The 11,928-nt window shown below is 30.3% G+C and overlaps 1 protein-coding gene across 1 annotated transcript; it reads left to right on the top strand.

Moving 5' to 3' along the window:
• Positions 1-1,917: 1,917 nt before the first annotated feature.
• Positions 1,918-6,927, top strand: LOC106759873 (protein FMP32, mitochondrial). The gene is made up of 7 exons (XM_014643242.2): positions 1,918-2,224; positions 2,303-2,434; positions 2,541-2,600; positions 5,798-5,874; positions 5,977-6,033; positions 6,265-6,331; positions 6,410-6,927. Exons 1-7 carry the CDS (start codon positions 2,051-2,053, stop codon positions 6,527-6,529), a joined length of 687 nt encoding a protein of 228 aa, XP_014498728.1. The 5' UTR covers positions 1,918-2,050; the 3' UTR covers positions 6,530-6,927.
• The last annotated feature ends 5,001 nt before the right edge of the window (positions 6,928-11,928 follow it).

The raw sequence follows: 11,928 nt of genomic DNA, 5'->3' as shown, positions 1-11,928 counted from the left end.
ATATTTTCAAATCAATTATCGTGTCAATAATACCAGTTTGGTCATTTGAAAAGGTATCGAGTGCATCTAGATCAAGTGTCACAATTTTGTATCTTCTGGTATAGAGTTGAGCGCCACCTTAGGGTGTTGAGTGTCAAGAAGTCAGTAAGCTCTATAACTTATGGACGCTGAGTAGTGGACTAGGACATTGAGAGTCACTTTTCTCTGTAAATTTGGATGTGATTTTTCCTAGTATTTTGTTAGACAAGCGATATTGCTCACTAAACGAATTATGTTTTATCAAAATGTTTTTCTACATTATTTGATGTATGTTTATTCAAGGTGTGTTGTATGAACTTTATCTTTTTTATATTGGAGATTTAGTATAGATTTAATGAACTATACATGTGAGTTTGATTTTAAGTTAATATAAAATGAGTTATGAATATGAAATGATATATGATATTAAGAGGATTTCAAGAAGAAATTCTTAGTATAATTGTACTTTGTTTCTTAAATCTAAAAATAATTTATTGAACTTTGTTTCTTAAATCCAAAAATAATTTATCGAACTTTTTTTTTTTTTATATTTATTTTATTTTATTGTTATACTTACATTTAGATAACTATAACTGTTTGAGGTATACAATTTTGTTGGACTGTTCTATTTCAAGATTCTTATAACAGTGTTAATTTTATTAAAAATTTGGAGTGTTACATACTTATTCATACATATTTTAAATTTTAAATCAACGTATGATTAGTATGTGGTTAAATTTTAAATCATCGTATAATTAGTGTGTTTTTTTATTTTAAATTTATAAAATTATATATATAATATAAACCTCTTAATCAAATACGATAAATTTTAGTCCAAAGTAAATAGGATAACTTCATTGTTCATCCTGTTAAGATGTCTCATCAACCGAACAAGCTCAATAGTCTAATACAATCAATCAATCAACCTAAACGTGTCTTAGCAATGATAAATCATAAATAAATTAAATAAGCTACATCAGCACATGTTTAGCCTGTAAATAGTTTCATGATAATAAAAGTTACATTATTATGAGTATTATAAATAAATTGTTCGTGTAAGACGGGTTCAATAATTAGAATATTTAAAATAACCTGTATTAAGATAAATATTGACTTACGTATATCGTATGCGTCTTATATAGATATACTTCCAATAGTTTCGAGATCATAAACCTTTTGAGTTGGAAAAGTTGAAAAATAGAAACCGAAATATCTATAAAGTATGAATGTCCAAAAAGCCACATAGAAACATTATATATCAAAGCTATAATTTATCGAAAATATTGAGAAACAGATCAAATAGTAAATTAATTAGTATAAACTTAAACATATCCCATTAAGTAATTATTGATTTTTTCAATTTTTAAAATGACGTTGCAGTCACTCAAAATTTAAAACATATATTTTTATTTTCATTGATTATTAAAAACCTTATCCCAAATTTTAGGACTGAAAGCATTATTAAGATTTTATTTTAATATAAACAATAATAATACGTGATAATTAATGAAGACGAGCTAAAATATTATTAACATTGTATTTTAATATAAACAATAATGACACGTGATAATTAACGAAGACGAACTAAATATTATTAAGATTTTATTTTAATATTAATAAAAATAACAATAAAATAATTAATAATTTCTAGCAACTAATGAAGACGATTATTTTTTTTTATATATTTAGTAATTTTCTTTCTAGTATACATATTTTATGGTTGATTTTAACTTTTACTATAGATTATTTTATTAATTTTTCATTTTAATTTATAATTTCTAACTGTTTTTATAGAATATATGTTTTATAAATGTAATAGTATATTTTATTTTAATAATAATCAGTAAAATTCTTTTTTAGTTTTTTATTATCATAATGTAAAGGTTGCCACTGGCGTTTCTGACAAGCAATATTGGACAAAGAGGCGTTTAATTCGTGCCCGCCTCTGCAGACTGCAGCTTCTTCGTTTTTCTCTCTTTCTGCCCAAATCTCTACATTCCAACTTTGCGTCACGTTTCTGGACTTGCGTCGAATGGCGTTGTGCAAACGCGCTTTTCATTTGTGCTCCAACCATCGTCTCTGCCTGGCCAAGTATCGCGACCTCGATTATGTTGTCCCTTCTATGACGTTGCAGAGTAGCAGGCACCTTTCGCAGGCCATGAACTCCAACCTAAAGCGCGCGTTCCTCGTCGACACACTTGCGCTGGTAGATTTCAATTACTTTTTGTTTGATTCAAAACTTGCTTTCGCGGATTGACTTGTGAGATAAATTGTATTGCCCTAGGTAAGGGGTTTAGAGGCTAAAGGAGTTCCGTCCAAACAAGCCGAAGCGATAACTTCTGCAATCACCCAAGTTCTTAATGATAGTTTGGAAAATGTAGTTAATTCGTTTGTTTCAAAGATCGAAATGCAAAAGGTGAGGGGGTTTTCCTGTTTCTTTTTATCTTCGCGAGGTATGAATTAAGCGTTCTGAGTTTGGAGCTATAATTGATTTACATGCGTTTTCCTTTGGAGTTTCGCAGTCAGAGGTACTTCAAGAATCGAGTCTGTCCAAGTTCAAATCTGAAGTGCAAAGTTCTCAGGTATTTCTTCATCGACTGTGTCGATAAATTTCCCTACGAACCAATTAGTAGTCATTTTGGTATGAATTATCTGGTAGTTATTGTAAGGCTTTCTATATATGAAAGTTTATGATTCGGTGACATTGTAAATTTAAAATCGTTTTAGGTATTAGTGCATATTCAGAAGCAGATTTCACTTTCATCATGTCCTCTGGTTAGCTATAGCTATTATAGATTGAAGAAATTCGTGTATATCCACTATTGCCATGGCCTCTGGTTGGTTATTCCCATGGCAAAAGTTTGGCAGTGGGAATAGATGTCAGCATTGTATACTGAATTCCCACGACTAGCAATCTGTGGAGATTGTAAGAATCTATGTCGCGCAGAATTGCATTTTCTTGGAATTTGGAACCACTATAACACGAAGGGTTCAGCTAATAAATACCCCTGTCCCTTGTTAAGGAATAACAAATAAAATATATTTGATGAAAAGTATGATATTTTGACTACAACAGCCACAACAAAGTCTTATCTCACCAGGTGCAGTTGACTACATAGATCACAGGATGTCATTTGACTCGTTGTAAGAGTAGAAATATGCTGTGAGTGATCCCTGTATCATATAGACAACTTTTGCATTGGCTGCCAAAGGCTTAACACGACCCTCCACCTTTATTCAGGCTTAGGACCAGGTATGGGACCATAGACAGAGTTGAAAAGTATAATATCTTATTAATACCTTTTTGTTTTTAAATCTTCAATAAGTGCTCTATCCCCTGAGTTCACCTGTTAATATTTGCCAAACTCAAAATCTCAGTCTGCAATAACTAAAATCCAAAAGCAAGCACAATAATGTCTAAATTAACAGTGGTTAAGTGCTTTGAGGTGGCACAATTAAGGTGGCCTCTGTCAAGAGACTAATAATTTCAATTTATGTTTTCTGAACATTCAATATATTTTATATTTTGAAATAGGATTTGGAGTTCCCTTTCTATCGTATAACAAAGAGAAGGTGTCGGGTCGAGGATGGGATGCTGAGGTTTGACATATTGGGCAGGCAACCAAAAGTCTGAAATCCCAACCTGTGGGAGATAAATAAAACACCCTTGTGTGTTGGTCTATTTATTTTGTCAATGTATAGATTTTGGAAAATAAAACGCAAGCCATAATGCTAACCCATGGTGTATTATGGTATGCTAACTTAGAAATCCTCTTAGGCATTTACTGCATTATGTTTGCATGGACCTCTCTTTTTACCTTTGTTAAATATTTTAACCTACAATACACGCTATCCAATATGATGATATGCTTATTTTTAAAATTAAGTGGAAAAGATATGTGACAAATACATATTTAAAAGTCTATAAAAAAGATATTTAAACATGATAATTGCAAGTGGGTGGATCCAATTTAAATCACATTTCGACATTTCCAAAATAAAAAATTATAAATCTTTGTTACTGTAGAATTGTTTGAGCTTCATAAATTTCGATATACTTCATTGATATGCATCGGTGAAGTATCCCATAGTATTCTTCGATATGTATTGGATACGTGACATAAATTAAAATATTGGTGCATTAGAGATTTTAACTAAATAGACTATTTGGTAAAGGGCGCTTGAAACTGCAAGCACTGTCACCTATTGTACAACACTGTCATAAGGATTTTGATGTCAATTGTTAACTAGTAAAATCTGGTGTTGGAACAATTGGATGATAAAACAATTTTTCTGAAAGAAAACTTGGAGGAGACCGTCTACATCTAGCAGCTTGAGGAGTTTGTTGGAGATCAAGGAAAGGTGTGCCTCTTGTGGAAATCATGTATGGCTTGAAACAAAGTCTAAGAAAGTGATACAAGAGGTTTGATGATTTACTGAGGTAGATGGGGTTTTAGAGGAGCAATTTTTATACTTGTGTCTACATCTTGAAAAGAGAAAAAAAAAAGGAGTGTTTTGTTCTTTCTCTTGTATGTAGATGATATACCTATAATCAACCAATATAAAGATGAAATAGAAGAGCTCAAAGAAAGATTAAACTAAGAGTTTGAGATGAAAGATCTTGGTCCCTTGAGGCAAATACTTGGGATGGATATACAAAGGGATTGGACTGTTGGGGTTAGTTTGCAGTTAGTGGTGACTTTATCTATTACTTAGGTTTAGTATATCTCACAGAGGGGGTGAAGGAGGCTCTGCAGTTGAAGGGGATGATAAGAGAGCTTCGTATTATGTAGGACTGTGTTACTATTCACTGCAATAATCAAAATGTCATACATGTAGCTAATCCTCAAATCTAACATGATAGAATCAAACACATCAAGGTTAGACTGCACTTCTCTAGATACATTTGTCAGTTCAGGGAGATCGAGATACTGAAGGTAGCTTTGGAGGAGAATCCTACATATGTGTTTACAAAGTCTTTGCCAGAAACAAGATTCAAATGTTACTTGGAGCGGATTAATTTTTTGTTTGAGGATAAAGGAAGATGATGCGAGAGCTTTTCCATGTTTTGTAGTCAAGGTAAAGTGGATAATTGTGCTATATTGAGTCTAGGTCATAATCATTTGATGAAAAGCAAAAAGACCATCTACTATAGAGCGTATAGTAGTGTTAAGTTTAGATAAACCATCTATCCCTACTACCCATATTAGATGATGTTTTGTATTAATTGTCTTGGTGATTTTCCGTTCTTTTTCCTTAGTTCTATATATAGAGAACTTTTGAAACTCTGAGAAAGCAATATATGTTGTGTTCATACTGGGCATGGAACCTTCTGTTGTAATATAGTTGCTTTCTTTCATTCTTGTGATTGTTGCTAATCCAACAAAGTCCTCAAGAGCATTGTCCGTGGGAAGTCGTTTTATACTAGGAAAAGGGAAGAAGAGGAGTAGGTTTGGCGTTATCCTGAGGTCACTGGTGCAGAAGTATGCCATATACAACAGTGGTTTCAAATTTTCTACTGATTCTGCTAATTAAAGTTAAAAGCCCCAGTTTGTGTTTCATGAATATTAGGCCTTCGTCAATTCAGGTGCAGTGTCAGGAGTTGGATTTGTCATCGGAAATTTAAAGTTATTTGTATAATGTGGTGGTCATATTCTATTCTGACCATATCTAATTCTACTGGGAAAAAAAGAAATGTTTTGGTATAGTGTAATCTCATCATGCTATTTGGGCGAAAAGTGTAATTGTTAAAACTCATTTTCAGTGATTGGTGATGCAGGAGCATCATTTTTCTCTGTTGCAACGTGAGACCGAGAAGCTTCGTGGTGACATTGAGAAGATGAGAAGTGAAATGAGGTCCGCACCATGGAGTATTTAACAAAAATATTCTTCCAACTGAATAAATTTAATTTCCACTTTCACAAGTAATAGTTCAATGTCTTTTATTATCTGTTACAGATACGAGATTGACAAAGTCACTGCTGGACAACGTCTAGACCTGAATCTTGAAAGAGGGTAAGTGAAACTATGAAAGCTTATGAGATGTTTTTAAACAGATTCGTTTCGGGGAATACTATTTTCCCCCCTAGAAGCTGTCTCTTAAAGCTATTCAAAATTATAATTTTCTTAAAAAATAAACTTCACTAATCACAATTCTAATTTTTTGGTACTCTTGACGTGGTAATCTGTAGTTGGCTTAACCTAATGTTACTCTCTGATTTATTTATATATCTTTCAAAAACACAGACGCATACGTGATGAGCTTGCTAATCAGAACGCTGAAACCTCCAGTTTGACAAACAAACTCGATCGGGTGAGCTTATGATCATTTTAGTGTTTATCGGAGAATGTTCGGTTTCGATTGAAATCTGAAGTGGGATATTTCTTTCAGGAAATTCATGAATTAAGAGCCCACGTAGAAGCTGCAAAGTATGATGTGATCAAATACTGCATAGGTACTCTTGTTTCCATATCTGCAGTGGGTCTCGCTGTAATCCGCATCATATTATAGTCTTCCGTAAATTGAGCGGAGGGTGAATAGTATTGTATTGACGTCTCTGTTTACCTTTTTCTTAGCAATTTCGTAAAATTCAAGGATCACCCATTTTTATCCATTGCTACCACAAGACTAAAGTTTTTTCAAATTCCACCCTTGACTAAACGTGCAATACAACCCTACCCACACTCCCAAAACAAAATGTTAAATGGTATAGAATTCGTTGGTTAGGATTACTGACCCCAAAAAAAGTTGCTATTGCTCCGTCCGATTGGAAACGGGTTATTGTATGTTAAACGGAAGGAATAGAAACTACGTTGTTATATACGGAATGCCAAAGGATGCACTGTTCCTGAAGGCTTGATGTTGAATTTTTTTCTTTTAAATATAGTTACTGATTTCAATGGTCCTCAGTGATACTTTTACAAGCCCTGCCAAAAGAAATTGTGTACAGAATCATGGAAGATTCGATGGGTTTGATTCTGGGAGCGACATTTGAGATTTAATGAAGTGAGAGGTTAGAGTGTTGTCGTCTCCCAACACAAGATATTTTTTCTATTCATCTGTCCTGTGAGTCTGGGGAATTCTTGTGGTGGTGCCCTAAGGTTGGAGTTCCAGAGTCTGCTCCACCAGTAAAGAAGGTATAGCAAAAGCCACATCTATATCTAGCATTCTAGGATGTATGGTAGAGAATAATTTGGAGAAATAATTATCTATATTTGAATCTTTTATTAATAAATTGATACATAAAAGTGAATGTGTTTTTTTAAAAAGGTAAACGTTTCTGATAAGATCAAGAACGAAGATTATTCTTTGTTGCAACCTCAAGCTTTAACATTACTTACACAAGGTGGCTAAGAATTTTTACACGGACCTACTTTGTTCGGTAGCCGTCATGTCCTTTTTTAAATTCGTTTGATTTTTCTTTCTTTCTTTTTTCTCTTTTTGCAATTTCGTAGTAAGAACATTTGATTGGTGTAAGGTTTTTCTCCTTTATATCTCTAACAGTCCCTTGCTATATCTTAAAGTTGACTTAATTGCATTTTTATGATCACATTTTGGTTTTTTCTTCTTCTTTTTTTTTTTTTTAATTCTTTTGGTTCTAATTGTTTTAATTTACCGTGGTTTGAAATTCGAAATTTGTTTACAGCAGTTTTGCACTTTCTCAATTATTCAAATCAAGTCAACCATCTGAAAATTACATTAATAGTTTAAAAAATTGTAACACAAATACGAACATACTATTAGTTTACACAAGCCAACAAAAACATTTAAGAACTAAAATGTAACAATTCATTTTTTATTTTTATTTAACTATTCTATAAATCATCCTTTGTAAGTCTGTCTATACACAAATTAATAATATGCCAAACCTCTATTACACTTGCATCAATTATTGAATAAAATTTAAAGTGATAAACTTAATTTGAACCATTAGAGTACATAAATTAAAAATACAATTAAGTGGTTTGATTTTCTGTGTTGAGGACATTAAATTATTATAAGGTAGCTTTTATAACATTTTGACATATTTGTTATTTATTGTATCGAACGTGAGATTTTATTATCAATGAAGAGGAAGCATATACATCGTTAAATTATATGTTTTTAATCTGTTTGATTTCTTAATTACTATTTTTAAAACAGCTGATTATTTTACTAAATTAATGTTAACTGACTCTTGCTAAAAGCTTTATGTTAAGCTAAAAAATCATTTTAAGAATGGATGTAACATTTGTTAATGTTTTAAGAGTTTTATGAAAGTAGAATTTCATTTTCGTTATTTAGAATCATAGAATCATTTTAATTCTTACTCTAGTACACTTGTTTCATATAATGTGTAATCTTTGTCTTGCCCTATCATACAATTTACAAATTCTGTAATTCTTTTCTTTTTCTCTCTATCATTGTTGCAAAATTTGTTGTATGAATAACATAATTAGTTTATAAGTATTCCATCACATGCATATTTTAATTGAAACATGTCTGATACCATATACTCTAGAATTTACAAAAACTATGTCATAAATTCATATATAAAAAGTGGAACTCAATAATTGTGTGATTTTCAGTAAATTTCAAACAGTGATGAAAAAACATATTAAAATATATTTTGTTAACCTTTCTTAACCTTCCTTATGCTTATCCATATTCTATACTAACTAGTAAGATTTATGTCAATGACTGTTTTTTTGTACATTTCTATTGTTTTTCACCTTCTAAATTTATGATGGGTAAAAATTATTTGCAATAAGTTGTAGTTATCTTAATAAAAAATTACAAGTAACCCTACTAAATCATTATAATATTACCAAAATTAATATATATTAATAACCACTATTTTCTTTTTATTAATATTTTAATAATGACTAGTTTTAATTATATTCTTATTTTTTTATTAGCCTAAGAAAGTTGACGCATTTAGGGGTGTATGTTTCCAAAGAATTACCGGAAACTGGACTCCACTTTTGACCAAGTCTGATGGGCCAAAACGATGGAAGGATTTTTTAGCAATTGGCAATTTGTTTCAGTCTTGAACAAAATATTAGAATAAGTGGCTCCTTTGTGTTGTTTTCAATGCTTTTTTTGGCTGCTCCCTTCTAAAAGAATGAACCTTTTTTATATAGAAGAAATAAAAAAGAAGTGTTTTTTTTTTTTCTTTTTTCTTGTTGCTTTAAAAATTTGTCTTCCTGTTCGTTTTGCTCCTTTTGTTTCTGCATGTGGTTCTCCTTTTCTACTTTTATTTTAGCTTTCATTCCTATTATTTCCATGGCCAAGCTTCTTATGAGATTGTGTTCTCACAATATCTCAGCTTTCTGAAACAACCAAAATTCTAGATTTCTCGTCAGAACCAAATTCAGCAATGACTTCTTTGCCGTCGTAGTTACATTATAACTACTTTTATTAGTTTGGTAAGACTCCATATTTACGTAATGAATTAGGCCTTTTCTCGTATCTCAATATCGGTAATGTAGAATTTCATAAATATAATTATTTATCCGTGTAAAATTCAACATTAGATTAATTATATGTATTCTGGTTTAAAGGTTGAGGTTAAGTTTACTTCTTTTAATGATTTTCAAATTCTAAACTCACGTTAAAGTTCTATTAGTTTTCATTCGGTTGAAACAGAATGATACATATATAAAACACTCTTATAATAAAGTCAGTGTATGTTTAATAATGTTACATTAAATGTATAATCAATGTAATTAACTATCTGAATATAAAAAATATCTGTATTTATAGCTGATTAGTGTTGATTTAATTATGATGGAAAGGATAATGATTTAATTATAGTTAATATAACTATCTTTAACATTAATTTTATTTTAATTTAATCATCAATTTACCGACCGATTCACATGGATTCAGATGGGTTGATCGTTTGAATTTTTGTTCATTAGATGATCCTATACAATCTTAGTATGTTAATTTTTAAATTATATGTATAGTGTGAGTGTTTATTGAAAAGAAAAAGACATAACATAATTATCTTACTGAAATTAATCAATTTACGACATTTCTTTGGTCTTGCAAAACGATTAAAAACAATTAAAAAAATAAAGGAAGTAAAATATCAAATTTTAATAAACGAGAATAAACATTTTTTAGCAATCACATTTTTAAGAGCAAACAAGTACAGTGATGATTGTATCTAAATTCTCCGCATGTGACAGTAAAACTAAACTATACAACCTTGTATTTTCTAGCTATATATAATGTGAAGGAAAAAAAGGTAATATTTTTTCATCAACCAATAAAAAACTACCATTATTAGAACATCGATAAAATTATTGCAATTTAACAAAAAAAAGATATTTAATTAAAAAACAAAACTTAAAACAATTGTGAAAATTATACTCCCTTTATATACATCTTCATTTTCTAGAAGCTACTAGTGAATTTGAAAGGTTGTAAATGCAAATTATTTTGACTAGTTCATGGAATTGAATAAATTGAGATTATATATTTTTTTTTATTTTTTTTAACCTAAACCAGTAGTGTATATTATTATATCTTTAAAATTAATCGTAAATTAATTGTTTTTTTTAAGAGTTCAAAAAATATTATATATATATTTATAATATTTGCAGTTGGGAAATTCTATACAGCATGTTAAAACTAAGAAATTATAATGGTGGAGGGCCCTTTCTGTTGTAAGTTTGAGGCAAGTGTTGTTGTTGAGTCTCTTGTAAGCAAGAATGGAATAGTCTAAAGATTGAACCTACTAATCAAACATTGAGTGTTTCAATTTAAAAGTTTTGAATAGTTCAGAAAAAGTCTCCATATCACATTCCATGAAATTAGATTTTTATTATGCATATAAAAGGAGGGATATTATTTATTTATTTTTCTTAAAAAATTCCAAAAGAAAAATTAAAAAAAGAAAAAGTATGGTGATTTGAGTGATTGAAGTTAAGCATAGTTAGACCGGGTCCTTATCCACCAAAATCTTATGAATATGTGAGTGAGTGATGCAAGCCACAAACCGTTTCAACGTCACTGTTTGTTTTCAGGACTTTTTGCTTTTTTAGTGCTTCAAACTATTTCTACCTAATTACTCCCTCTTCACTATTCACACTTCCTCCTCTCATTGACTATGCATTTTATTTTCTTTATGTTTTTGCCATAACACCTGTTTAGTTTACATTGGTTGGCTCACTTTACGATCGTCTCATTAGCTATGAATCGAGATTGTCTAGTTAGTTACAAATCGAGTGATCAATATATTCTTTAATTTAACACGAGATAATAAGTGAGCTGATAGCTCGAATTATAGACAAAATTAATAATAAAAATAAGGCTTAAATATGTTTTTCATCTTTTAAGTATTATTGATTTTTTGTTTTAGTTCCTATTCAAACATGTAAAAATAATCTTTAAAAATGGACGTTAACTTTTAGTTAACCTGACAAACAACAATGTTACAACTTCACCGTTCTTATACGTCGTTCAAATCGAAATAAAGTGTAATGAAATAAGTAAAATTGTTATTTGAAGAGAAAATAATTCTTTGACACACCTAAATTTTTTTGACATTATTTTTAAAAAAATACAAAAATTTTTAGTTTTATAATCATTTTACCCTTATGTACTAGTTAGTTAAATGAATGTATTACTCTATTTGAAGTGAGGATCTTAATGGGGTATTGGAACTTGTAGCATTTCTTATTCCTTGCAAAAACGCATTGATTATAAATAAATTGCGGAGAGAGTTACGCAGTGAGGAGCATTGAAAATATTCGGTTTCATTCTTTTTATTTGACCAAGAAGCTATAATGACTTGACTCATAATATCTAAAGGCATGAATGAATGAAGGTCAACACCTGAGTTAACTAAATTTGATAGATTTATTTAGAAGAGAGGAATTAAAAGATGAAAAGGGTAATAATAAGCATTATGTTATGAG

This window comes from Vigna radiata, chromosome 5 (assembly GCF_000741045.1).
Source record: "Vigna radiata var. radiata cultivar VC1973A chromosome 5, Vradiata_ver6, whole genome shotgun sequence".
NCBI lineage: Eukaryota > Viridiplantae > Streptophyta > Magnoliopsida > Fabales > Fabaceae > Vigna > Vigna radiata.
This window is presented reverse-complemented; position numbering and strand designations above follow the sequence as displayed.

Coding starts and splice junctions, on each gene's coding strand:
- LOC106759873 (XM_014643242.2), top strand. CDS start 2,051: ATGGCGTTGTGCAAACGCGCTTTTCATTTGTGCTCCAACCATCGTCTC. Junction 5,875..5,976: donor AAGATGAGAAGTGAAATGAG/GTCCGCACCATG, acceptor TATCTGTTACAG/ATACGAGATTGACAAAGTCA. Junction 6,332..6,409: donor TGACAAACAAACTCGATCGG/GTGAGCTTATGA, acceptor TATTTCTTTCAG/GAAATTCATGAATTAAGAGC.